The 27,800-nt window shown below is 44.2% G+C and overlaps 1 protein-coding gene across 2 annotated transcripts; it reads right to left on the reverse strand.

Moving 5' to 3' along the window:
* Nucleotides 1-307: 307 nt before the first annotated feature.
* ACTG2 (actin gamma 2, smooth muscle) lies at nt 308-27,475 on the reverse strand. Of its 2 annotated transcripts, none has more exons than XM_060027504.1 (9): nt 27,359-27,475; nt 17,700-17,869; nt 17,184-17,312; nt 11,505-11,615; nt 8,915-8,999; nt 6,077-6,238; nt 5,076-5,267; nt 3,173-3,354; nt 308-529 (listed from the first exon to the last, which is right to left on the reverse strand). In XM_060027504.1, exons 2-9 carry the CDS (start codon nt 17,823-17,825, stop codon nt 386-388), a joined length of 1,131 nt encoding a protein of 376 aa, XP_059883487.1. In that variant the 5' UTR covers nt 17,826-17,869; nt 27,359-27,475; the 3' UTR covers nt 308-385. The 2 variants fall into 2 exon arrangements, with proteins under 2 accessions (XP_059883487.1, XP_059883486.1); XM_060027503.1 differs by lacking the exon at nt 27,359-27,475 and adding an exon at nt 27,189-27,321.
* Between the last annotated feature and the right edge of the window lie 325 nt (nt 27,476-27,800).

Raw genomic sequence — 27,800 nt, forward strand, 5'->3', positions numbered from 1 at the left:
CTTGTTTCTTAACCCTCCTCCCTCCAAGAGTCATCTAGTCCTCATTCTTACTAATGTTCAAGATAAAGGAAATAAGGTGGTATAGCAGAAGAAGCACTAGGTTTTAGCATCACATACACTTGGATTTCAACCCTGGCTCTGTGTGATCTTCAGCAAGGTGTTAACTTCTATAAGCCTCAATTTCCTCATCTGTAATAATAGAACCTACCTCTCAGGGTCATTGTGTGGACTAGAAATAGGTGTGAAAAGCCTTTAGCATTGTGTGTGAGAGTCAGCCCAGGAAAATAAAGAGTCCCACACAGAGAAGTAAGGCTTGTAGGTTTTACTGTTTCATGATTGTTAACAGAGCAGTCTCAAGGAGACCCCCAGAGAATCTGTTCTGACTTTAGAAGCACTTCCTGTGGACGATGGAGGGCCCTGCCTCATCATACTCTGGCTTGCTGATCCACATCTGCTGGAAGGTGGAGAGAGAGGCCAGGATGGAGCCTCCGATCCAGACTGAGTACTTCCGCTCTGGGGGAGCAATAATCTGCAAAGAGCAAATGTGGTGAATCATGATCGGTCGCCAAGGAATAGGGAAGGTGGTCCAGGAATCATCTCACCACACTGCCAGACTGTCCTGGAAAAGAACAGCCTCTGTGGTCAGAGAGGAACAGGAGAAACCTTGTGGTAGATTAGACTATTGCTCAGATTGTCACTCTTCCTCCCACCCCATCCCCCTGCCCCTCCATGAGAAGAGTTCAGTGTTCTACCCTGTGACTTCGGGCTGGGCCCTGTATTTGCTTTGGCCAGGGGGATGTCAGCAGACTTGACACAGGGGCTAGAAATGTGTTTCAGGCATGAAGGTAGGCACACTCTCTTGTGTCTCTGCCATCTTCATGAGAAGAATTTCCCTTGAAGAGCTACTGGACCTTCAGCCTGGGCCCCACAGTGAGAGATGTGCCCCTGACCTGAGTTGGCTGGGCCTGCAGAGCTATCTAGCCAAGCTTGACCTAGATCAGCTGACTCCCAGCTGACCTGCAGATACATGAGCAATAAATGCTTACTATTACGTGCCCTGAAATTTCATAGTTGCTGTTACCCAGCAATAGCTAACCAATACAAACATCTGTAAGGGGAGTGCTGTTCTGTTCTTGCCTAGAGTTTGGATGCGTGGGCAGCTTGGGCTGGGATTCCTCCATCCCTGAGTCTAAGCCAGTCTACTCAATAGTCTCTTGTATCTGAGAAGTTCTCAAATTCATACATGCCACTGGGATTCCTGAGCTTGGCCTTTAGAAATTGGTTGTCATGTCAGACAACTTTGAACTCCACCTAAAAGTATATCTCAAAGGACCATGACTCTTCAACTAATTCCTGTTTCTGAAGGGACTAAGAATTTAGTGCTAGAACAAACCAGACATGAAATAGATTTTTTTGTCTCCTAAGAATCTCCCTACATATTTCCTAAATTGCAGAGATCATGGAATAGCTAAATAAGTAGGGTCTTTAGAAGTTATCTTATTCAGGCAGACAAAAGTCACCCCATTGCTCCTTTGACAGATACCTCAGGGACTGGCACAGCCATTAAGCAGGTAACAGATTTTACTGCTGGGCAGTTCTAGTTGTGAGAAAACTCTGGGTTGTCTTGGGCTGGAGGCCCTAAATCTCAGCCCCATTCCCACCGTACTCCATATCCTTCCACACTTGCATATCCTGGAACTTGCCTCACCTCCCCTAGTCCAACATGGCTGGGGTGTTTGTACCTGCACACATCCCCGGCCATCTTTGCTTACTCACTCTGTTTCCCCTGCCTGCAGTGTGCTTTCCCCTCCTCTGGTCTTATTTAAGCTGTTCTTCCATTGATCATGTCTACAGATCAGATCTTAAACTCCTGGAAGGCCGGCAATGTTATTGAACTCAGGGCAGTGGCTCATAAATTGGAATATGCATCAAATCATTGGTGTCCATTTGTAAGTGTAAGTGGTGGGGGCACCCCAGACCTGCTGAATCAGAATCAGGTGTGGTATCCTGACACGTCGTCCTAGTAAAAAGCCGCTGCCCCAGGCCTGGCACGTTGCCCCCCATGCGGCAGACCTCGGTAAGCGTGGCTGCTCCAATGGGCTCTGGGTGAGAAGAGCCCGCTGCTCACCTGTTTTCTGGTGGCCTGCTCTGCTTCCCTGTGCCAAGCACCATCTGCTAGGCAGGGGGAAAGCCTTTGTGAAGAAGGTTCTTAGAATACTGACATAGAGAACACACTTCCTCAGATCAGGCCTACTCCCCAGAGACCAACTTTATTGTGACTTTCAACCTATCTGTTATCTCTATTTTACTCCTAACTCTTTCTAATCCTGTAGTAGCAAAGTTCCTAGAAGCCCTAAAAGTGTCTGTCTGATTGCTTGGGGACCAGAGGCTGGGGAGAAGTGGTAAGACAGGTGGGCTCCCGTTCTGTTGAGGCCTATGCAGTGAGAAGCATTGTGTGGGAGGACTGTGACCAAGATGAGACAGCACATCAGAGGCTGTCCAGGAATCAAGGAATGTTCCTGTGAGTTTGAACCAGCAGCCTGTCCTATAGCCAACATTCTCTCTTTGGAACTTTCACCCTCCTCTGGGGTGACACCCAAGTCCTTTTTTTTTTTTTTTTTTTGGCGGTACACGGGCCTCTCACTGTTGTGGCCTCTCCCGCTGCGGAGCACAGGCTCCGGACGCGCAGGCTCAACGGCCATGGCTCACGGGCCCAGCCACTCCGCGGCATGTGGGATCTTCCCGGACCGGGGCACGAACCTGCGTCCCCTGAATCGGCAGGCGGACTCTCAACCACTGCGCCACCAGGGAAGCCCCACCCAAGTCCTTTTTAAAGTTTAAAGATGGTGTGGCGTTGTCTCCTTCTTTTCTTTCCCTCTTTCCCTCCTCATTTCCTCCTCAAGCCCCTCAACTTCTCTCCATTCCAAATTTTTTCACCTCCTTCTCATATGGGGTCCATGAAATTGTGTTTGAGAGCCCAGGCTAAATGTGTCTCCCGCTTATGAGGGCCCAAAGAACATAATCCCCCAAGGTGAAATCTGTCTCGGGCCAGAATGATGGAGCACCCAGGAGGCCACCAAGCTGTAAGCCTGGCAGCCCGACTCGGAGCATCTCCCAAGTACACAGGTCTTTGTACAAAGAACAGGATGGAGGGAGCCAGGGCAGGACCCACCTTGATCTTCATGGTACTGGGGGCCAGGGCTGTGATCTCCTTCTGCATTCTGTCAGCAATGCCGGGGTACATGGTTGTACCCCCAGAGAGGACATTGTTGGCGTATAAATCCTTGCGGATGTCAATGTCACACTTCATGATGGAATTGTAGGTTGTTTCATGAATTCCAGCTGACTCCATGCCTAGTAGAGATCGCAGTAGCTAGTCAGCATCCACCATGTCACACCTACAGCTCCTCAGGTGACCTTTCTGTTGATGCAGCTACCCTGGTTCGCCTCAGTCACCTCCCTAATGGATTATAAGATCAGACTCTCTAACTGGTCATCGCCCTGCCTTGAGTTTCCCCCAGTTCTGACTGATCTTTCACACTGTTCCCTGATGAATATTTCTAAAGGAATACTTTCATTGTATCACTTTTTTCACAGATTTATTGAGATATAATTCATGTACCATAATATTCACCCCTTTAAAGTGTATAGTTCACTAGTTTTTAGTGTATTCACAGAGTTGTGCAACCATCACCACAATCTAATTTTAGAACATGTTTAATCTTCCCCAAATAAACTCCATGCCCATCAGCAGACACTCTCCATTTTCCCCTGCACTCCTTCCCCAGCCTTAGGCAACCACTAATCTATTTTCTGTCTCTATAGATTTGCCTATTCTGGACATCTCATATAAATGGAACCATACAATATTTGTTCTTTTGTGTCTGGCTCCTTTCACGTAGCATAAGGTTTGCAAGGCCCATCCATGTTACAGTCTGTTATAGCCAAGTAATATTCCATTGTATGGATATACCCATCATATCATCTTTGCCTATTGGTTGACATCTAGCTACCTTAGTCTGGAACCAAGATCTTCCAGAGTAAAAGGCCCTGCCTGCCATACCAGCTCATGCCCACTTACCTGGGGTCCCCCATCTCCAGTCTTTTTTCCATGTGATATAATTCCACACTGTAGATAGAGGAATCTTCCTAAAGTGAAATACTGACTTTGCTACTCTGCTGTCTAAAAACTTCCAGGGGCTCTAAATTGCTGATATGATTAACCCCCATGCTCTTTGTGTGGTCCAGTGGCTCTCTCGTTTCCTCTGTGTGCAAACACACAGACACACAGACACACACACCTCACCCATCATGTCCCAAATAGAATATGACTTGTCACTCCTCCACACTTTGCACATACCTTTCCATTTGCCTTGCACGCCATTCCCTACTCTGCACTCCTTCCATTCCCAGATACCATAAAATGACACTCATTCTTCAAGGTTCTATTCAAATATTCACCTTCTCTGAGAAGCCTTCCTTGATTTCTTAGGCCTATAGCGCTTTGTCCAGTTTGCTATTTACCACTACACTATATGTCAACATTTGCTTACAGGCCTTTCTCTTCTCTTTCTCTCTTCTCAAGAAAGTAGTTATCCTTGTATTAAATATTATCTTATTTCATCCTTGTGGCAACCCTATCTAGTAGGTACTATCATAATTTCCACTTTATAGATAAGAAAACTGAGTTTTGAAGAAGGTAACATGTCCAAGGTACAGCACTTGAACGAGCAGAATCAGGATTTAAAACCAGGTCTGATCCCCAAACTCACCCTGTTTACTGCTATAGGTTTCAGACCCCATGATTTAAATGTTGAGGGATCCAAGAAATATTTTATGTTTTAATCTTATTCTTAGTTTCATGTTTATATTCCCATCCCACTTTTCCTTTATTTTGATTTCCTTACCCTTATATTTAAAATTAGATTTTAATCTAGTTGTATTGTTTATGTATTTTTGGTCCTTCCTGGAAAAATATAGGCTAAGTATAAACAATAAACAGTGTGAGTGACTCCTGGTGTTTCTCTTTCCATCCCTGCCCTCCTAATTGGCCAGGACGACAGGCCGAGCCTCACCAATGAAGGAGGGTTGGAAGAGGGTCTCGGGGCAGCGGAAGCGCTCATTGCCAATAGTGATGACCTGCCCATCTGGCAGCTCGTAGCTCTTCTCCAGGGAGGAAGAGGAGGCTGCCGTGGCCATCTCATTCTCAAAGTCCAGGGCCACATAGCACAGCTTCTCCTTGATGTCTCGCACGATTTCTCGCTCGGCTAGAAAGAGTAGAAATGACGGAGAGTAGATACTCAGCTCTGTTAGTTTGTTTGTCCTATTTTGATCTCCATGAAAACTTCTTCCTTCTCTTTTGGGTTCAGTCTCAAGATGAATGTTAATGTTTTCATTCCTCTTTCTAAAGTGAAAGTTCAAAATCTCGATTCCCAAGCAAAGCTTTTTATGTGCTTTTGTCTTGCTCTCATCACTCAGCCCTGACAAAGCTGCAGGCCTTCCTGAGGGCCTTTCAGGACACATTTCCCATCTAGATGGAGGCTTATATGCTGGGAGTGTACAGAATCTAGGAAGACTCCTACCCAAAACTTCTTCCTGCCCATGGGGCCACTTTCCCTTAGAAATTCAGACCTTACTTATTCCATTTGTCCTCAGACAAACCATAAACCCCCTAGGTAATGAAATGTGCCACCAGATTCTTACCAACATTCTGCCGAATAAAAACTAGCTCTGATCCTGGTGTGGACATGGACAGAGGTAGCAGGTCCCTGGGGAGCGAAGGAGTGCTGTGAAAGCACACTTAAAAGAGGGAAAAGCCAAGCGCTTCTTAGGATGAGTAGGTCTAAGCCTTGTCTCCCTCCCCAAGGTGTCTTGGTTGGGAACATTCCTCCTTAAATAAGGCTGCCCTGACTATCTGGTCTGGTCTAGGGGCCCAGCCCCAGCCTAGGGCCTCCCTGTTTACCCTAAAAGAGTTTGAGGACACAGGGCCACTGACTTCTCATTAGTCATGAGAATTTCTGGTCCTAGATCAGATTTGGTTCTGAGCTCAAGTCAAGTCCAGAAAGAGGCTGGGTACCTGTGGTCACAAAAGAATAGCCTCTCTCTGTGAGGATCTTCATGAGGTAGTCTGTGAGGTCGCGGCCAGCCAGATCAAGGCGCATGATGGCATGGGGCAGTGCATAGCCCTCGTAGATCGGGACATTGTGGGTGACACCGTCCCCTGAATCCAGGACAATGCCTAAGGACAGAGAGGATAAGACCTATGAAAACCTTTAGTATTTTCTTTCATCTGTCTCTTTCTGGGACCTGTTACCAAAAGATCTTCAACTACCATATTTTTCTTTAGCAGCTAGAAAATTCACCCATGGTGAGAATTATCAATCATATGTTTTGTGTACATCAATTTTTGTGTATGTCGGTTTGTTTTCCCAAATGAGACTAGAAGGCAAGTAAAATGTCTCCTCTTCTTATATTCTTTGAAACACTTTCACAAAAATGCACACGTCAATTGGCATCTAGGCTGCACGTTCTTTAGTGAGACTGGATAATGTGCATATCCTTCAGGCATCAAACTAACACATGTGTAGTGCTAAAAGGACTATAGAAACCAGCTTGAAAAAAAATAACATCCTTTACTGATGAAACTTTTAGTAAACCATGAAAGGAAATAAGTTTTCTCAATGTGATAAGAAATCTCTCCTGATCCAACAGCCACATAATTGATGGGGAAACACTACAATATTGCTACTATATTATTATTATTTAATATTGTCCTGGATGCTCTAGCCAATGCAGTATGACAGAAAATACACATAAGAGGTACTATCATCAAAAGGGAACAGAATCATCATTATTTGCAGATAACGTGGTTGTATACTTAGAAGACCTAAGAGAACCAACTGAGAAATGACTAGAGTTAATCAGATGATTCAGTAAGAGCCAGATCCAAAATAAATATCCAGGGATCAGCAGCTTACTCTTATACAAGGAGGTTGGTCACAACATATTTTATAATAAAAAATAAAAATTGGAGACAACCTAAAGGTCCTGCAATAGAGAAATGGTAAAATCAAGCAATCAATCATGGAACCATCACACAATGACTACCGTGTGGCCACTGAACATGACGTTCACAGCATAAAACCAAGCACAAAGCACGGGATACAGAACTGCATATACCTATATTTCCCCATCACCATCCTTATCACCTGCAGTGAAATTATCCTTTACTTTTATCTCTCCTCCACTAGGCTGTTAGCTCCATAATGGCTGGTCTGTCTTGTTTGACAGTGTGTGCCCATGGCCTGTAGTGTTTGGCACATGGTAGGGAGTAATGGAAAATATTTGAATGAATGAATAAATGGACAAATCAATGAATACATGAATGAATGTTTGAAAGATGTTCAGAAGCAACTGACAAAGGATTAATCTCCAAAATTTACAAGCAGCTCATGCAGCTCAATAACAAAAAAACAAACAACCCAATCCAAAAATGGGCAGAAGACCTAAATAGACATTTCTGCAAAGAAGATATGCAGACTGCCAACAAACACATGAAAGAATGCTCAACATCATTAATCATTAGAGAAATGCAAATCAAAACTACAATGAGATATCATCTCACACTGGTCAGAATGGCCATCATCAAAAAATCTAGAAACAATAAATGCTGGAGAGGGTGTGGAGAAAAGGGAACCCTCTTGCACTGCTGGTGGGAATGTGAATTGGTTCAGCCACTATGGAGAACAGTATGGAGGTTCCTTAAAAAACTACAAATAGAACTACCATATGACCCAGCAATCCCACTACTGGGTATATACCCTGAGAAAACCATAATTCAAAAAGAGTCATGTACCAAAATGTTCATTGCAGCGCTATTTACAATAGCCCAGAGATGGAAACAACCTAAGTGTCCATCATCGGATGAATGGATAAAGAAGATGTGGCACATATATACAATGGAATATTACTCAGCCATAAAAAGAAACGAAATTGAGCTATTTGTAATGAGGTGAATAGACCTAGAGTCTGTCATGCAGAGTGAAGTAAGTCAGAAAGAGAAAGACAAATACTGTATGCTAACACATATATATGGAATTTAAGAAAAAAAATGTCATGAAGAACCTAGGGGTAAGATGGGAATAAAGACACAGACCTACTAGAGAATGGACTTGAGGATATGGGGAGGGGGAAGGGTAAGCTGTGACAAAGTGAGAGAGAGGCATGGACATATATACACTACCAAACGTAAGGTAGATAGCTAATGGGAAGCAGCCGCATAGCACAGGGAGATCAGCTCAGTGCTTTGTGACCACCTGGAGGGGTGGGATAGGGAGGGTGGGAGGGAGGGAGACGCAAGAGGGAAGAGATATGGGAACATATGTATATGTATAACTGATTCACTTTGTTATAAAGCAGAAACTAACACACCATTGTAAAGCAATTATACCCAAATAAAGATGTAAAAAAAGAAAGATGTTCATGCAAGCTGTCAAGCCCCTATTAAAAATCACTTTATTTTGAAGTTCCCTCTGTTTCCCTGAGCTCCTTTCTATACCAAGGCCACATCGTACTTACACATCCAACATCATTGGTTCTGCCATTGCTGCTTCATGAGCAGAAACATTCTAGCATTGTTGGAAAGAGTGTACAAGCTCCCAGACTAACTACTGGTGAGGGAAATGGCCCTTGCAGGTTGTACTAGTCATGGTTTGTTCATGTAAATTCTTTCCAGCTATACTGGGTACTCTCGCATTTGCATTTTACATGCGCTTCCCTTCTGTTATCCCCAACCAAGGTTTTCCTTGGACTTTGACTGTCCCACTGATTCTTCTGAACAGGAATCTCTGCAAGAGCCCAGCTTTCCCTTCCTCCCTCTCAAGTCAGAAAGGGAACGGGTTACAGGGCTACTCACCTGTCGTGCGGCCAGAAGCATAGAGGGAGAGCACAGCTTGAATGGCAACGTACATGGCAGGGACATTGAAGGTTTCAAACATGATCTGAAAGAACAATGCAGAATAGAAGACTATCTGGCAGAAATCACAGCACCTCTTGGTCCAAAAAATGGTTTGTAATATTATTAAGGGTAGGAACTGTACTTATTTACCCCACTCCCACCTCCCTTACGTTCTGGCATGGACTACAAACAGAGCAATTCTCAAAAAAATTCTGTTGCCACTCTCACCACTGTTATTCAACATAGTTTTGGAAGTTTTAGCCACAGCAATCAGAGAAGAAAAGGAAATAAAAGGAATCCAAATCGGAAAAGAAGAAGTAAAGCTGTCACTGTTTGCAGATGACATGATACTATACATAGAGAATACTAAAGATGCTACCAGAAAACTACTAGAGCTAATCAAAGAATTTGGTAAAGTAGCAGGGTACAAAATCAATTCACAGAAATCTCTGGCATTCCTATACACTAATGATGAAAAATCTGAAATTGAAATCAAGAAAACATTCCCATTTACCATTGCAACAAAAAGAATAAAATATCTAGGAATAAACCTACCTAAGGAGACAAAAGACCTGTAAGCAGAAAATTATAAGACACTGATGAAAGAAATTAAAGATGATACAAATAGATGGAGAGATATACCATGTTCTTGGGTTGGAAGAATCAACATTGTGAAAATGACTATACTACCCAAAGCAATCTACAGATTCAGTGCATTCCCTATCAAACTACCACTGGCATTTTTCACAGAACTAGAACAAAAAATTTTGCAAAAAAAAAAAAAAATTTTGCAATTTGTATGGAAACACAAAAGACCCCGAATAGCAAAAGCAATCTTGAGAACGAAAAAAGGAGCTGGAGGAATCAGGCTCCCTGACTTCAGACTATACTACAAAGCTACAGTAATCAAGACACTATGGTACTGGCACAAAAAAAGAAAGAGAGATCAATGGAACAGAATAGAAAGCCCAGAGATAAACCCACGCACATATGGACACCTTATCTTTGATAAAGGTGGCAGGAATGTACAGTGGAGAAAGGATAGCCTCTTCAATAAGTGGTGCTGGGAAAACTGGACAGATACATGTAAAAGTATGAGATTAGATCACTCCCGAACACCATACACAAAAATAAGCTCAAAATGGATTAAAGACCTAAATGTAAGGCCAGAAACTATCAAACTCTTAGAGGAAAACATAGGCAGAACACTCTATGACATAAATCACAGCAAGATCCTTTCTGACCCACCTCCTAGAGTAATGGAAATAAAAACAAAAATAAACAAATGGGACCTAATGAAACTTCAAAGCTTTTGCACAGCAAAGGAAACCATAAACAAGACCTAAAGACAACCCTCAGAATGGGAGAAAATATTTGCAAATGAAGCAACTGACAAAGGATTAACCTCCAAAATTTACAAGCAGCTCATGCAGCTCAATAACAAAAAAACAAACAACCCAATCCAAAAATGGGCAGAAGACCTAAATAGACATTTCTCCAAAGAAGATATACAGACTGCCAACAAACACATGAAAGAATGCTCAACATCATTAATCATTAGAGAAATGCAAATCAAAACTACAATGAGATATCATCTCACACTGGTCAGAATGGCCATCATCAAAAAATCTAGAAACAATAAATGCTGGAGAGGGTGTGGAGAAAAGGGAACCCTCTTGCACTGCTGGTGGGAATGTGAATTGGTTCAGCCACTATGGAGAACAGTATGGAGTTTCCTTAAAAAACTACAAATAGAACTACCATATGACCCAGCAATCCCACTACTGGGCATATACCCTGAGAAAACCATAATTCAAAAAGAGTCATGTACCAAAATGTTCATTGTAGCTCTATTTACAATAGTCCGGAGATGGAAACAACCTAAGTGTCCATCATCGGATGAATGGATAAAGAAGATGTGGCACATATATACAATGGAATATTACTCAGCCATAAAAAGAAACATAATTGAGCTATTTGTAATGAGGTGGATGGACCTACAGTCTGTCATACAGAGTGAAGTAAGTCAGAAAGAAAAAGACAAAAACCGTATGCTAACACATATATATGGAATTTAAGAAGAAAAAAAATGTCATGAAGAACCTAGGGGTAAGACTGGAATAAAGACACAGTCCTACTGGAGAATGGACTTGAGGATATGGGGAGGGGGAAGGATGAGCTGTGACAGGGTGAGAGAGAGTCATGGACATATACACACTAACAAACGTAAGGTAGATAGCTAGTGGGAAGCAGCCACGTGGCACAGGGATATCGACTCGGTGCTTTGTGACCACCTGGAGGGGTGGGATAGGGAGGGTGGGAGGGAGAGAGACGCAAGAGGGAAGAGATATGGGAACATATGTATATGTATAACTGATTCACTTTGTTATAAAGCAGAAACTAACACACCATTGTAAAGCAATTATACCCCAATAAAGATGTTAAAAAAAAAAAATCTGTTGCATTGATGCATGAATGGGAGAAAGAATCTGGCCAAGCAGCCATGTTGTGTTCTTGTGCCAGTGCTCAAGTCTTCCTGGCCTCTTACCTGGGTCATCTTCTCCCTGTTGGCCTTGGGATTTAGCGGGGCCTCCGTGAGCAAGGTGGGGTGCTCCTCAGGTGCTACCCGCAGCTCATTGTAGAAGGAGTGGTGCCAGATCTGGTTGGGACAAAATTCAGATGAGTCCAGCAGACTCCCAGTGGCTGGAGACTTCCTATGGACATGCCCATGCTGGGGGAGGATGGCACAATGTTCTCAGAATGGACTGGATCTGGAGGCCTGCCAGCCATGGGAATTGATTGCTCTTTAGAGGTTATATTCCCTCTCAATAAGGCCCCAGACAGGACTCAGACCTGGGGCCAATATACTTAGTGTGTTGATTATTTCTGTCTGACCTTGGCTCCTATTTACACCTCTCCCTTGTCTCCCCTGCTTTGTGCCCTGAGGGACAAGGCCCTCTGCAGCTCTCTGGCTTCTGGCTGTGCTTGGCTGAGAGAAGATACCAGCAAGAGGTTGGAGAGTGGGAGGGGGGAGAAGGGCAGGGTGATTTTCCGGCAACACTGTGGCCTCCCTGAGCACACTCCTGTTGCGCAGCCCCTCCTCAGGCTCCAGCTCTCACTGAGCTCTAGTCACGCTGCTCTTGCTCTTCAGCCTTCCAGCTGGAAGAGCTTCCCTCTGTTGCTGGTACTTGAGCGCCTCTGCATCCCTTTCCGGTTCCCTAACCCTGCTCACATCTGTAAGTAGTCCTTCCTTAAATTAATTTCAGAACCCCAGCTGAGTGTATACTGTCTCCTGCTGAAGCCTGACAGATATGCATTAACTGTCAATGTCTATTATTGACCAGGCTGTTCTTTAAAGCAGGGTTTCTCAACCTCAGCGCTTTGACATTTTAAGTTCAATAATTCTTTATTGTGGGGGGCTGAAGTTTAGCAGCATCTCCGTGTTCCACCCACTAGATGCCAGTAGCACTTCTCCAGCTGTGAGGGGCAAAAATGTCTCCAGACATTGCCAAATGCCCCTGGGAGACAAAATCGCCCTGGTTGAGAATCACTGATTTAGAGGAAGTTACTTCTTCCCGCTGTGCACTGTTCCCTCTTTAGTGATCCAGGACAGCAAACAGGAGGCTTTATTTCAGAGGAATTTGGCAAAGAGTGGCAGGGACACAGGGCTTTGATTTCTTCAGAGGTGAGGCACAGGGTCCTCTGATTCCATTGTACCCATGTATTTAGGGACCCCTGGCTTTGTACTAGGATGGTGCTAAATGTGATCTTAGTTTCAAAGTCTGGAAGGGAGAAAGGCAGTCAAAAAGACAAAATACAAGACACGTCCATATTTTAATGAAGGAAGAGGCAGGAGAAGTTCGTTTTCCAGGAGATTTGAGAAGGCCCTGAAAGCAAAGGAAGGTCTCCAGAGACTGAGCAGGGCATCTGAGGCAGAGCAAATGGCACAAGCAGAGGCCCTGGGCTATAGAGGTGTCACAGGAGACATGAAGGAGATGGCAATTAGGCTTAATAATGTGATGTCAGTATTTCCTCAAATGTGGGCCCCGGATGCTTTGGGATAATTGTTATAGGTGCAGGTTCCTAGGCTGTATCCCAGGCTCACACGTCAGAATCTTTGGGTGGGAAGGGAAAGCTGGGAAGAAGTGAGAGAGTGGCATGGACATATATACACTACCAAATGTAAAATAGATAGCTAGGGGGAAGCAGCCGCATAGCACAGGGAGATCAGCTCGGTGCTTTGTGACCACCGAGAGGGGTAAGATAGGGAGGGTGGGAGGGAGACTCAAAAGGGAGGGGATATGGGGCTATATGTATATTTATAGCTGCTTCAGTTTGGTGTACAGCAGAAACTAACACACCATTGTAAAGCAATTATACTCCAATAAATATGTAAAAAAAAAAAAAGAATCTTTGGGTGTTGGGCCCAAGCATCTGCACTTCATCTTACTTCATTTTCGGAAGCTTTTATAAAGTGCTTTAAAAGTTAAGGATGTTGACAATTTTTAAATTAGGAAAGTATTTTTAAGAGAAATTAAAATTTCTCATATTTCCATTACTTAATAATAAATAGTTAACACTTTGGCTTTTTTCTTCTCCCTGATCTTTCATCTTTATGTATTTTAAATTTTATTACTACTACCATTTATTTACTTCATACGCTTTCATTTATTTATTATTTACTACTCTTACACTTCTATGTTCAATTTTGTTTCCTGTCACTTTTCAGTTAATGTAACATAAATAATTTTCTTTTCCATAGTAAACATTTATTTTCAATAAATTGAACTAAAATTTTTTTAATGTTTACAAAACATTTCATCATATACCATCATCATCATATATTTAATCACATTACTATTCATGGTATCTTTGATTTTTGTTTATAAATAATCTTGTGAAAACTATCTTTGTACATATTACATTTTATTTTTTCTATTCAGGATGTTTTCCAAAGAAAAAAATTCTAAGAATGGAATTACTGAACTAAAGAGTATGGCAATTGGAAAACTTTTTGGTTTCTATCACCCACAAAGAGGCTAAGTTTGTCTTTACTTCAGAATAGAAATTGCCTGTTTCACTCTTAAGTGCATTCAGTGTTCTCACTCTTAATATGAAATAATTTGATAGATAAAATTAATACCTAGTTGTTTTACTTTGAATTTTTAAATAAGTTTTTAAATAATTTTTCAAATATGTTTAAACTTCTTCAGATTTTCAACTTTTGATAATTTCTATTTGGCCAATTATCTGGTCATGTCCCTTGATTATTTGTCTGGTGGAGACTGTGTTTTTAATTATCAATTTACATTAGTTGTTTGTATTAATCCTCTTTTGCACTTGTGAATATTTTTTGCAATTTGTTGTTTGCCTTTTAAATTTGGTTTTGTTTTTCACACACTAGAAGTTATGATTTTTAAGAAGTCACATTTGTCATTCTTGGGATTTTTTTTTTTTTTTTTTTTTTTTTTTGCGGTACGCGGGCCTCTCACTGTTGTGGCCTCTCCCGTTGTGGAGCACAGACTCCAGAGGCACAGGCTCAGCGGCCATGGCTCACGGGCCTAGCCACTCCACGGCATGTGGGATCTTCCCAGACCTGGGCACGAACCCGTGTCCCCTGCATCAGCAGGCGGACTCTCAACCACTGCGCCACCAGGGAAGCCCTTACATTTGTCATTCTTTTTCTCTTCTTTCACCAGAAATTTGATAAATACTCACACTTACTATACTGTATTTTTTATCATTTGAATTTTTATATTTAACTTTCATATTCAATTGATATGTGTTTGATGAAATTGTATGACGTAATGGCCATAAACAGATTCCCTATGCCCCAAATAATGAATTGGTTGTCACAGAATAATTCATTGAATTATTGAATCCTTCTCTACCCTCTGGTCTTGGAAGTTTCATTTACCATGTATTTCTTTTTTACCTCTGTATTGGTACCAAATTGTTTTAATTTTTATAACTTTATATTATATTTTACTATTTGGATATAGCAAGTCTCCTCTCATAGTTTTTCTTATTCATTTTATTCTCATAAATTTTGTCTTATTTATTTTTCCACACTTTATGATCTTGCATAATTAAAGTTCGTGATATTTCTAGCCAAACTCATAGAAGCAGAGAGTAAAACGGTAGCTACTAGGAGCTGGGGGAAGGGAAAAGAGAGGCTATCTTAGTCAAGGCATACGAAGTGTCAATTATGTGGGATGAGTAAATTCTGGAGATCTAACTTAATATATTAGCATGGTGACTAAAGATAGCAATGCTGTCCTGTATACTTGAAATTTGCTAAGAGGGTAAATCCTAAATGTTCTCACTGCAAGGGAAAAAAAAAAAAACACAAACTATGTGAGGTAGTAGATATGTTAATTAGCTTGAATATGGTGACTATTACATAATGTATACACATATCAAATCATCAAGTTGTATACCTTAAATATATACAATTTTTAAAATTGTGAGATTTTTGTTAGAATGGCAATGAGCCTATAAATTAATTTGAGAAGATTTGACAGCTTTATCCTATTCAGTTTTTCTTTTAAGGCACAGAATATATTTTAGGGGTTTCTTTAAAGAGTTCATATTACTACTGTGAATAAAATATTTTGTCTATTATGTTTTCAAATTAGATATCATTAGAAATATAATAATATGTGCCACGTATGGAGCATTAAGTATGTTCCATGCCTTGGGATTATACTAAATATTTGCCTAGTTCAACCTCCAAAGCAACCTAATGAAGAAAGTATTTTTATTTCCACAAATAAGGAAGTTGAGGCTTAGAGGGAGGGATTTGCTCCTAGATCTCCCTGCCACTGACTCCAGTGTCTGTGCTCTTAACCATCCCACGGAGTGAAGCAAGAGCTATTGTATTTTTATCTATTTATGTCACATTCAGAGTGACTGAATCTAGGGTTTAGAGAAATTGAATCTAGGGTTTAGAGAAAAGTATATGTGTACTACAGATTTCAAATCAGCTTTCTTTATTCCCAGTTGCAGTCTGCTCAATAAGCCCTCTATTACATTTCAAAAGACAGTCATTGCAGAAACAAGAATTCTCAGACAACTGTCAGTGGAATTTATCAAAAGAATATTCGAAATATTGTACAGCCACTATACTTCAATTAAAAAAAGAATATTAGAAAGGCTCTATTAGCATTTTGCACGTGATTTTGTGGAACACAAACTACCATTTAAAAATTACCCCCCGGGCTTCCCTGGTGGCACAGTGGTTGGGAATCCGCCTGCCGATGCAGGGGACACAGGTTTGTGCCCCGGTCCAGGAGGATCCCGCATGCCGCAGAGCGGCTAGACCCGTGAGCCATGGCTGCTGAGCCTGCACGTCCGGAGCCTGTGCTCTGCAACGGGAGAGGCCACAACAGTGAGAGGCCCATGTACCGCAAAAAAAAAAAAAAAATTACCCCCCACGTCTTCTTTTTTTAAAGTATTTTATTTTCATTTATCATTTACAGGTGGTTTGTTCCTGATATTAATATTTCCTAGGTATCTAGTGAGAGTTTGATCTTTTTTGGGGGGGGCACGTGGCACGCGGGACCTTAGTTCCCAGACCAGGGATCGAACTCCCGTCCCCTGCAGCAGAAGTGTGGAGTCCTAACCACTGGGCTGCCAGGGAAGGCGACCCCTCAACATCTTCTGACATGAAAAAAGCTTCTAGAAACCGGTAGAGATTCCTATTTAAATTTTTCACTAGAGAAGCATCATACTAATATAGCATAAATGCACCTATCTGAGGTCATGACGGAAAATAAAGGGGAGAAAGCTATTTGCCTTTCTGGAAGCAGCAACGCATTTTAAAGAAGGATAAGCACTGCGCTGGAGTGAAAGCTGGAAAGGATAAAGCTGGGACTTAGGCGGGACCAGGTCCTCAAACGCCAGACAGTGAGTTAGGAACCTACTGTTGGTTAGTGAAGAGTCTGAGGAGATGAGTGACATGATCTGGTCTGTTTTTAGAAAGACAAGCTTTGCAGAAGTGCAGAGAATGAATTAGGTGAGTGAGGCAGGAGACAAAGAAATCAGTCAGGAAGCCATTGGAATCGTCTAGTGAGAGATGTTGGCAGCTGAGGCTGGGGAATGCCCAGGGGGATGGACAGGAAGGAAAGAAGGATGTGAGAAACATTGCAGAGGAAGAGTTGACAGGGCAGAGGGTGGGTCTTGATGATGTTAAAATGAGCACACTAAAGGGGGTGTCCACCAATACCTTCTCCATGTCATCCCAGTTGGTGATGATGCCGTGTTCAATGGGGTATTTGAGAGTTAGGATCCCTCGCTTGCTCTGAGCCTCATCCCCCACGTAGCTGTCTTTCTGGCCCATTCCCACCATTACACCCTGCAATGCAAAAGAGAAGGAAGGAGAACAGAATTGGCCGAGAGCTCCACTTAGAGGAATTCAGGTATTGGAGGGTCTCTGAAGAAGGTTAAAGATAGGGAAAATGTCCTTCTTCCCCTGGAAACCGGACTGAAGGAGACAGGGTGAGGCAGATACCAATGAATGTGGAGATGGCAGGAGGGAAGGCAGAGGATTTCTTGTCTCTCTTCTCTGTCCTAAAACAATGTCATTTTCTGAGAGAACAGGGCCAATCCATACACGTCTTCCTCTTACCTTACCTTACTTAGCACACACACACACGCACACACGCGTGCAGCTCAGCATAGACTCCACAGTGCAGTGCGTCCTCCTACTAACTCAAAGCCTTGGGTCCAGATGAACATATACCTGGTGGCGAGGACGACCCACAATGGAAGGAAAGACAGCCCGGGGGGCGTCATCTCCTGCAAAGCCAGCCTTGCACAGGCCAGAGCCATTGTCACACACGAGCGCAGTGGTCTCCTCTTCACACATGGTGAGTCTGGCCGAGTGAACCAGGGGCTAGAGCACCTAGGGAACTGGGGAGAAGAGAGGTAATTGGCCACTTGTCAAAATCACGTTGGAGACAGTATTCTTGGCTGTCTTGGGGCCTGACCCCATCGGCAACCAGGACCTAGTTCCAGGAGGGAAGGTATGGGCCTGGCCCCTTACTCTCTGGCATTTGGGCTTCTTCCCTCTACCCTACTGTTTTGGGCTGAACTGTTTACTCCCCAATTTCTATGTTGAAGTCCTAACCCTAGTACCTCAGAGTGTGACTGTATTTGGGGATAAGGCCTTTAAAGGGGTAATTAAAGTAAAATGAGGTCATTAATCCAATATGACTGGTGTCAGGTATGCCTAATTCAATAGAACAGGTATCTTTATAAGAGGAAATTGGAACACAGACACACACAGAGGGAAGATCATGTGAAGACACAGCAAGAAGACAAATCATCTACAAGCCAAGTTGAGAGGCCTCAGGAGAAACCAGCCCTGCTGATATCTTGACTTCAGACTTCTAACCTCCAGAACTGTGAAAAAATAAATTTCCCTTGTTTAAGCCAATCTGTGGTACTTTATTATGGCAGCCCTAGCAAATTAATCCACCTGCCTCTCGAAGACCTGAAATGACTACAAAGCATTAATCCAATGGAAAGAATCTCTAAAGACTTGAAGTTTAGAAAAGGAATTGAAAAAATTTGCAGTAAACATAATTAAGGGTTACTATTTGCTATATAAAAGAACTCCTACAAATCAATAAGAAAGAAGTAAATAGCCCAAAAGAGAAAAATAAAAAGACTATGAATAGATAATTGACAAAATGAAATGCAAACACCCAACAATTACATGAAAAGATGTTCCGCCTCACTAGCTATCAGGAAATGCAAATGAAATAAGACCATTTTCACCCATCGTATTGTTAAGATTCAAAGTTTTATTATAGGTGTTGGCAAAGTTGTGGGAACACTGGCACTCTTTAATCAGAGAAACACACCAACACACAATCTGGTACTATCCAAAAGTTCCTTGTGGGATACTGTACTGAGGTTAAGAGAAGGGCCAGGCAGATCGACGTCGACTAATGTGGATAGATTTCGAAACCATTCTGCTGAGTGAACAAAGCAAGTTGCAGAATAGAATGTCCAGCATAAAACCATTTATGAGTTCTTTTAAGAGCACAAAACAATATTGTGCATTTTCCGTAATTTTCTTTTTGTGTGGATGTGAACACATAGCAAAAAGTTCTGGAAAAAAAAAGTCTAAGACTGATCATAGTGGTTACCTGGAAGTGGGAAGGGGACTGAGAGGAGAAGTGCTGTAATGTTTTAATTGTTAACAAGGAGACTGTATCCATGTATAGTTTATAATTAAAATCAATCATACATATCATTAAGGAAAAAAAGATACAGGTGAAAATGTACAATCCTAAGGGTAGGAGCCCCTTGAGGAGGACAGGGCAACCTGAGAGGAGAGAGGAAAGTGAGAGAATTCGTGATGGGACTCACTGTCTCTGTTGCTTCAGATGGAGAAAAACAGAGAAGTCCTTCCTCCAATGTTGATATCTGAATTGGGACGACTGCAAAGTGATGAGGGAATGAATTTTTCTAATATCTGTTGCAGGTTTTCTTTCTTTGGGTGAGGGGCAGTGTAAAAAGACCACACCTGACAAATTCTTGGCACTTGGTGAAGCAAGAGAAGCAATGGCAGCTCAGGAGATGGTGTGTGGATTGCCTTCCAGCCTGAGAAGCCCCTCAGTGGGGCAGAGTGGAAGTGGGGAGGGTCCCAGCTCCGGGGGAGGTGGGAGTCCAGAGAAGAGAGGCATGGAGAGAGAAGGTGGCTGCAGAGGACAGCCCACCAAGCTTCATTTGGAACGAGCGGCAGGAGGGGAAGAAGAGAGCTGCCCTAGACACCTGGGATGCTGGTCCTCCAACACCCTTACGTGGAAGGAGGACAGCAAATACCATGACCAAAGCAAAGAGGAGACAGAATCACAGCCTGAGAACGGGAGGTCAGAAAGGCTACCTAGAGACTGAGCAGAAGCTTATTCACACAGTTTGCAGGCTAAAAGGAAGCCCTTGCCTGTTATATTCAAAGCAGCGTGCACACTAGGGGACAGGCCCACTGTGACTTCTTGAATCCAGCTCTGCTTGTCCTTGCTGATCCTCACGATCACCCATGTTCAAAGTGATAAAGTCCCAGTTCTCGCCCTTGGCCTACAAGGCCCAACAGGGTCTGGCCCCTGCCTATGTCTCCAGGCTTATCTCCCCCCTGACCCCCCCTTGGCCTTCTCACTCTGGCTATGTGGAGTTCCTTTCCATTCTCTGAATATGTCATCTTGTCTCCCTTCTGGCCCTTTAGACACAGGGTCTGGAACACCCTTCCCCCAACCTATTTGCTACTGACTCCCATCCCCTGTCAGGCCTCTGCATCAACACTGCATTTTCAGTCTCTCTGGCCCACCGGTCTCAGTTAGTGGCCCTTCGTCTTTGCCCCACAGCACCTTGAACTTGTCCCAGCAATGATCAACTCTGCACATCTGGGCTCATCTGTAGCTCTGTAAAGGCAGGAGCTGGGCCTGTCCTGTTCTCCAGCGATTCTTCTGTAAGCCTAGCACAATGTCTGGCACAGGGTGGGCTCTTAAACCTTTTTTTACCCAGATGAATGAGTGAATGAATCAATGGATGTCAAGGAGAAGGATTTTCAGAATAACAAAGGTAGAACAAACACTGGTGAGAGGACACTGGTCTGAGATGAGGTGGAGATTGAAGGAAAGTACTTAGTTGTTCAAAACAATGTTGTCTCTTGTCTGAACAGTTTCTGGATTGCAGGGAAGATCCTTAACCTTCTGCCATGTTAGACCAATGGAGAAATGGAGAGATGTCAGGAGATGGAGATGGCAAATGTTGTTCCAATATTCAAAAAGGGAAAGAAGGCAGATATCTAAAACCTCAGATAATCTTGATATGCAAATTAGGCAGGTTTCCAGAAGGTGTTATTAAAGAAAGCACTATTAAAGAAGCAGTGGGCTTCCCTGGTGGCGCAGTGGTTAAGAATCTGCCTGCCCAGAAATAGAGACACAGATGTAGAGAACAAACATGTGGACACCAAGGGGGGAAAGTGGCGGGGGTGGGGGGGTGGGGATGGAGTGATGAATTGGGCTATTGGGATTGACATGTATACACTGATGGGTATAAAATTGATGACTAATAAGAACCTGCTGTATAAAAAATAAATAAAATAAAATTCAAAAAAAAAGTAAGCTTCTTCCAAGCAATTCAGAGGGAAATAGAATATAAAATTTTAGAATTTTAAAACATTTTTTCCCCCTTCTGTTGTTTTCAAAGGCTTTGGGGGTGGCGGGGGGAGGTGGTGGTAGTGGGATATTGGAGTTAGACTAGCCATAACATAAAAACAGTGAATTTTACTAAGGAAAGTGAATCCCAGGAATTTTGTTCAAATAGGATAGACTCTTGTTGTGCTAGAGGTGTCCTGTGTTGAAGTTAGTAGGCTATATGGGAGTATTTGTCTAGAAAAGAAAAAAAATATTAATTGGTATTTTATTGATGACAATAAAGTTGGAATATGATAACTAAAAAAATTAAAGAAAAGAAGAATCCACCTGCCAATGCAGGGGACACAGGTTCAATCCCTGGTCTGGGAAGATCCCACATGCGGTGGAGCAACTAAGCCCGTGCGCCGCAACTACTGAGCCTGCGCTCTAGAACCCGCGAGCCACAACTACTGAAGCCCGTGCGACTAGAGCCCGTGCTCCTCAGTAAGCGAAGCCATCACAACGAGAAGCCCGCACACCGCAACGATGACCCAATACAGCCAAAACTAAATAAAATAAAAATAACTAAATTAAAAAACAGAAGCAGTGATTTCTTGAAATTGATTAGGGTTTACCAAGAACAAGTGTTGGCAGACTGCCAGCCTCCCTTTTTCTACAGGACCCCCGGCTGGAAATGCAGGAGAAGGCGGGAGACATTGAGCTTCACTTGATCTTGGCATCTGACAAATTCTCCCGTGATATCCCTATTGATAAAGCCATGTGGGCTGAACAATAAATCAGTTAGGCATATTTACAGCTGCCTGAGTTATTGTCGCTGAAAGGTGTTAATTGATACGTCACTGTCAACCTGGAGGCAATGATATGCCTCAGAGCTCCACTCTTGATCCTTTCTCATGTGACATGTTTATAAATGAGTTGGATGAAAATATAGAGTACATGCTGATCAAATGTCCAGATAAAACACACACGTTGGCTGGAAGAATCGAAATCCGAAAGATCTCAAAAAGCAGAGAAAATGAACTGAGTCCACTAAGATTAAATTTAATAGGATAAATATGAGGGTGCGGATGTGAGTCTAGATAACCAAACTGTGAAAGCTCTCGTTCAGCCTCTGTGAGCAGGACCTGGGGTCTTGTCGACAGTCTGCAGTGTCCTGGAGCCATGATAAAAGCTAGCCCCACCTTCGGCCAGAGCGCTGTGTCCGGTTCTTAGGGCCACCCTTGCCAGCAGAGCTGTGGGAAGGTGGGCCCCCGTTCACGGCTGACAGGGCAAACTGTACTACTTTTCTAAAGGGGAATTCAAAACTACTTATCAAAAGCCTTAGAAGTGTACATATCTTTTAACTCCACAAAGACACTTCTAGGAATTTATCCTTGGGAAACACTCATGGGTGAGTGCAAAGATTTGGCCAACTTTAATGCGAAAAAAAGTTATTGAGTAATAAATAAAATGGTTTCTAAACTAGGTTCCAGAAACCTTACGACAGAGAGAGCAGAATATTTAATATCCTGGGAAAAGTGCAAGCTGCTCTGTTAGGTGAAACACAACATGTTCTGTGCTTCCATTTTTGGTAAAAATGTATTTTTAATTTTTAAAAATTGGGAGCCTTTCACATACATTATCTATTTAATCCTCACAAAAGCCCTGAGGGAAGATATTTTTAGTTCCATTTTACAGATAAGGAAACCAAGTCTCAGAGAAGTGAAAGGACTTAGCTCTCCGGCTCCTCACTGGGAGAGGCAGGGCTGGCCTCAGCCCAGGACAGGCTTCGAAGCCTGGGCTTGCACCTTCCCCACCACCTCAGTGAAACCCTCACAACTTCTCCATGTTTGGTGTTTTTGCTTCTGCCTCTCTGTCTCTCTAGCACCGTTGGCAGCAAAAGCCCTAAAACAAAAGGGCCTGTGTTCTTTTCTCTCTCTGAGCCTCTGAGCCCCTCCTATGCCATGCCTAGGTCTAGATTTATGTTTACAGCCCCTGCATCGGTGTTTAGCACGTAGTAGGTGCTCAGTGTATGTTGGATGGCGATCCCACCACCTTCCTGGCCTTCCCCTGACAATCTGCTCTGCCCCTGTCCCTGCAAGCTGAGCTCGAGTCCCCACAGGCCAGTCTCAGGGCTGCTCGGTCATGTGGGCGTGATTTAGAACCACACAGGGACAGTCTTCTTCACAAGCTGGTCACAAAGAGTTGTGTTTCCTTGTTCTAGCAGGTGGTCCACCTTGAGGAGAAAACAACCTCGAAAGCTAGAAGGTGGCCAAGAGGCAAAGCTGCACCTCTGTGACTGTCTCCCTCTGGGGTCCCCTCTCTCTTGTGACTTATAGTTCAAGCCTGTCTGGCTTTTCAGTGAACCCTTTTGTCTCCCCTTGAAGTTCCCCACCCATAGTAAGAAAGAACGTTGGACTTTGTTTCCCAGCAGCTGAGACAGCTGGCCTGGAGTGGAGCTTGGCGTGGCCTGTGCTGTGCTGCCCGGGGAGAAGACTTGGGCCCTGGAGCCAGGCTCTCCTGGAATGTCTCTGCCAGGGGAAATTCTAAACTTCACTCAGCCACTTGCTGGTAATTTGTGGCTAGACTTGAGCGTGTCAACTGAACCAGAGCCAACGTCACTGTGGTTTCCTGGGTCACACCACTTTGCACTCGCAGAAAGCCGAGTGCACTGTTCTGGCTCTTTCAGCACGTACTACATCTGGGCTTCATTGAGGATTTCACAGAGTTAGAAACACAGCTCCCCGCTCCTCTCTGAAAAGTGGCCAAAATCCAAAGACATAATGAGCACAAAGAATTTGCTCACCCACGCATCCCCCTGGCCACCCCCAAGCAAACATGAGGACAAGATGAGAGCCCCCTACCCTCACTCTGAAGGAGAAGGGTTTCGCTTCAGAGTTCTCTCCTGCCCTTCCTTCTTTGCTCTCCTCCCTCTGGGCACCCCTTCCCATGGCGAAGTCCCATGGCTCCCTCTTTGGCCTCCAGTTTCCTCAACTGTAAAATGGAAATGGTGACATTCGTTTCCCACGATAATGGATCAAATGAAATAATGGAAATGAAGTGCTTTATAAATTGGAAATCAATTTAAATCAGGGTCAGCAAACCAACGCCTGTTTTTGTGAGGTCCGCGAACTAAGAATGGTTTTGACATTTTTTAATGGTTGCAAAAAAGCCAAAGAATAAGATTCTATGACCCAAGAAAATTATATGAAAATCAAATAATAAATAAAGTTCTATTGGAACGCAGCCACACCCATTCACTACATACTGTCCATGGCTGCTCCGGTACAATGGCAGAGTTGAGTAGCTGTGACAGAGACCTTTAGACTCACAAAGTCTAAAATATTTACTATCTTGCCCTCTACAGAAAAAGTTTGCCAGCCCCTTTTGTAAAGGGCTGCAAAAATAATAATTCTTATGATCTCTCTTACTCTTCTCCATTAGAGCTTGCCCCCCGGATGAAGCCTACCATACCGGAAGGAGATGAATTGATCCACTTCACCAATCAACGATTATTGAAGGGAAGGTTGAATTTATGCCAGCTCCCAAGGACGTTTTCATTTTAGGGGAAAGTCTGAGTCCTAAAAGGAGGGCCTCTCAGATAGTGAGATTTCAAATATTAGTTGGGGAAACATCTTGGAGTGAGGGCTTCAAATGACAAGTAAGTGCTGCCTATTATAATCTGCAAACACATATATCCATACAATGACTTCACAAGAAACACTCCTATGGTGGAAAATTCTAGCAGCACATCTTATTAACTTCGGGGTATCTCGACTTGGTTAATATACACTAATTAAATTAAAAATGGCTTCTGGGGCTTCCCTGGTGGCGCAGTGGTTGGGAGTCCGCCTGCCGATGCGGGGGGCGCAGGTTCGTGCCCCGGTCCGGGAAGATCCCACATGCCGCGGACCGGCTGGGCCCGTGGGCCGTGGCCGCTGGGCCTGCGCGTCCGGAGCCTGTGCTCCGCGGCGAGGGAGGCCGCGGCAGTGAGAGGCCCGTGTACTGCAAAGAGCAAAAACAAATGGCTTCCGGCTAGCAATATTTCTGATCCTCAGGAATCTGCCGTTTGGAACTGCTCTTTTGGCTTTTACCTCGGCCACTCACTCTCTCCCCCTGCTCAGCTCTAGTCCCAACCCCTCTCCTGAGCTCCAGAGCCCATGGGGCATCTACACCCCATGCCCTGGTACCTCAACTCCACCTCTGAGACTGCTGTCCTCATCACCGTCCTTTGACTGGAATGGCCCCTCAGAGATCTGCACCACCCACCCGGGATGGAACCCAAGCCCAACACCCTGACTGCTTCCTCCTCCCTCCCAACCAATCCCCAGGCCCTCTTATTTCTGCCTCCATGCAGCTCCAGCCACCAACTTGGGGCCACTGCACTGCTGTAGCACTCTTGCCCTGCCCAGTCCACTCCCCTCACAGCTGCCCGAGCAGTCCCTTTAGAGGGCAGACCTCTTGCTATCATCCTTCTGTTGTGCCCCATTGCCCAATCCCTAGTAATCTGGCCCTGCCTGGCCCTCTGACCTTAGCTTTCCCTGCTTCCTGCCTTGAAATCTATATTCAGTGGAGTTGAGCTCCTTAAAAAGTCCCAAAGACCATGCTCCCTCTGTCCTGGAACTACCCCTACTTCAGGACCCAGCTCAGGTACCCCTTCCTCCAGAAAGCCTTCCCTGATAACTTCTGGGCTGGGTGAGGGACTCCTCCTGTGCTTTACCCCTTTCATATATTTATCTTCTCCATGGTTCTCATCTATCTCTCCCAGTGATTGCAGAAGCCCCTACACTGTCCCTAAGGAGCAGAGACAGTGCCTGGTACATAACAAGTGCTCAATAAATGTTGTCAGAATGAACAAAGGGAAGGAAGAAAGAAATCTAGCTTCAAGGTCATGATATCATTCTGCCCATCTTGGTTTCCCAGGCGTAACATGTAGAATCTCTGCTCATTAGAGTTTCTCTAGTGCCCATGCATCTCTGTCACAGGAATCTCTGTCTTGCTACAGCCCAAGGGCTAACCTCAAGGTCTAAACCCATTCAAATAATAAAAGCAAGTGCTACAGCTTCCCTATGCAAAGTGTGGTCCCAGACCAGCAGCCTCAGCATCCCCTGAAGTTTATCAGGAATGGAAATTATCAGGCCCCACCCCAGTCTACTGAGTCAAAATCTGGGGTGGGAGGCAACAAAGCAATCTGTGTTTTAACAAGTTGTCCAGGTGATTTTTAAAGTTAGAGCACTCAGGGCCAGGCCCTGATAGTGTTGACCTGAGCACTGTATACATATATTATCTCATTTAATCCTCACAACAGCACTGCCAGATAGGTATTATTACCATTACACCCAGTTTACAGGTGAGGAAATTGAGGTAACTTTGGTAGCTGGGGAGTCTGCCTCCAAGGCCTGCATCACTACCCCAGCCAGCCTCAGCTGTAAAGAGATGTTAGCAGACTCTGTTTGCAAAAGCGGACACAGCCCCTTTGTCTATTTTCCTCTTAATTATTTATGCTCTTGTGTCTGTGTGTGTGTCGTTGGGGGAAGATGATGGCATTGATGGGTGGTTTCACAGCCAGGTGTGGGTCTTTTGTACAAGTTGCTTAACTTCTCTAAGGTCTCAGTGTCCTCATCAGAGAACGAATTAGATGGTTCCACTTCCTTCCAGCCCTAAAACCTCATGATGCCCCAGGACACTTACTCCACTCCACTCCACCTTTTGCATCCTCCAATGACCCTGGAGCTTTCAAGGGTGAGAAAACGCTTAGCCAAGTATGAATCAGAGAGACCCGTGGGGGTCTGAAGAAAATACTCACCCATCCCCAGTAGACACAGACACAGGGGCCATAACTGGTTTGGATTTAAATGTCCCGAGCAGAAGTCATTTCTCTGAAAAGCGTCTGTTCCCCTAAAACAGCCTCCCAGACATTCTGAGCCACGACAAAGCATACCTCATGGGTGTAGATCTGCGCTGGCTCTGATGAGCAGTGAGAGCAGAGACCGCAGGTGACACATCCCACCCACCACCCAGATAGGAGGGCAGGGAGTCCCGTTCCAGGCTGTTCCTGCCCCAGGATGCCCCATGGCCAGAAATACCTTTTCCTGGCAGGCAGCAGTGTGCTTGTAGGCAGAGTTGCACACCGAGGGTCTTGACGTGTGACCTGGGCCAGCGTCACAGAAGCCAGGCCAATCTGGAGGCGCCTCCTGCACCCAGGGGTCCGGCAGCCCCAGAAAGACAGAGACGGCAGAAGCTGTACAGTACTCACCGAGTGTATGAGAGGTCCTTCTCCCAGTGACTGAGGGCTGGTGTGTCTTTGGCATAAATACCAGAGCAATATAAAACCCCAGAGGCGGATCTTCTTTAAGCAGAGTCCCTAAAAAGGCCAGCTGACGGTGTGTTAGCAGTATTACCATATAAGGTGCTTTTTTCAATAAATCGGCCTTGTGGGGGGGTGGGAAGGGGGTTGGGTAGAGTGAATTATCATTTGAAAAATGTATGCAAAAGGACTCGAGAGGCAGCAGCCTCGGTGCTGGCAGATTTGTTCCTTTTATGCTGCACTTGCATAAACAAAACTCACACCAGGCCTTATAAGCTGCCCAGAGTGAGGCCAGATGGAGCTCTGTTCCTGGAGAGAGAACCATACCAAGAATGGCAGTGGGCCTCCTCCCTCCACACCTCCCTACTCAGGCCCTGATGCCCGCCACCCC

This window comes from Delphinus delphis, chromosome 12 (genome assembly GCF_949987515.2).
Source record: "Delphinus delphis chromosome 12, mDelDel1.2, whole genome shotgun sequence".
Classification (NCBI taxonomy): domain Eukaryota; kingdom Metazoa; phylum Chordata; class Mammalia; order Artiodactyla; family Delphinidae; genus Delphinus; species Delphinus delphis.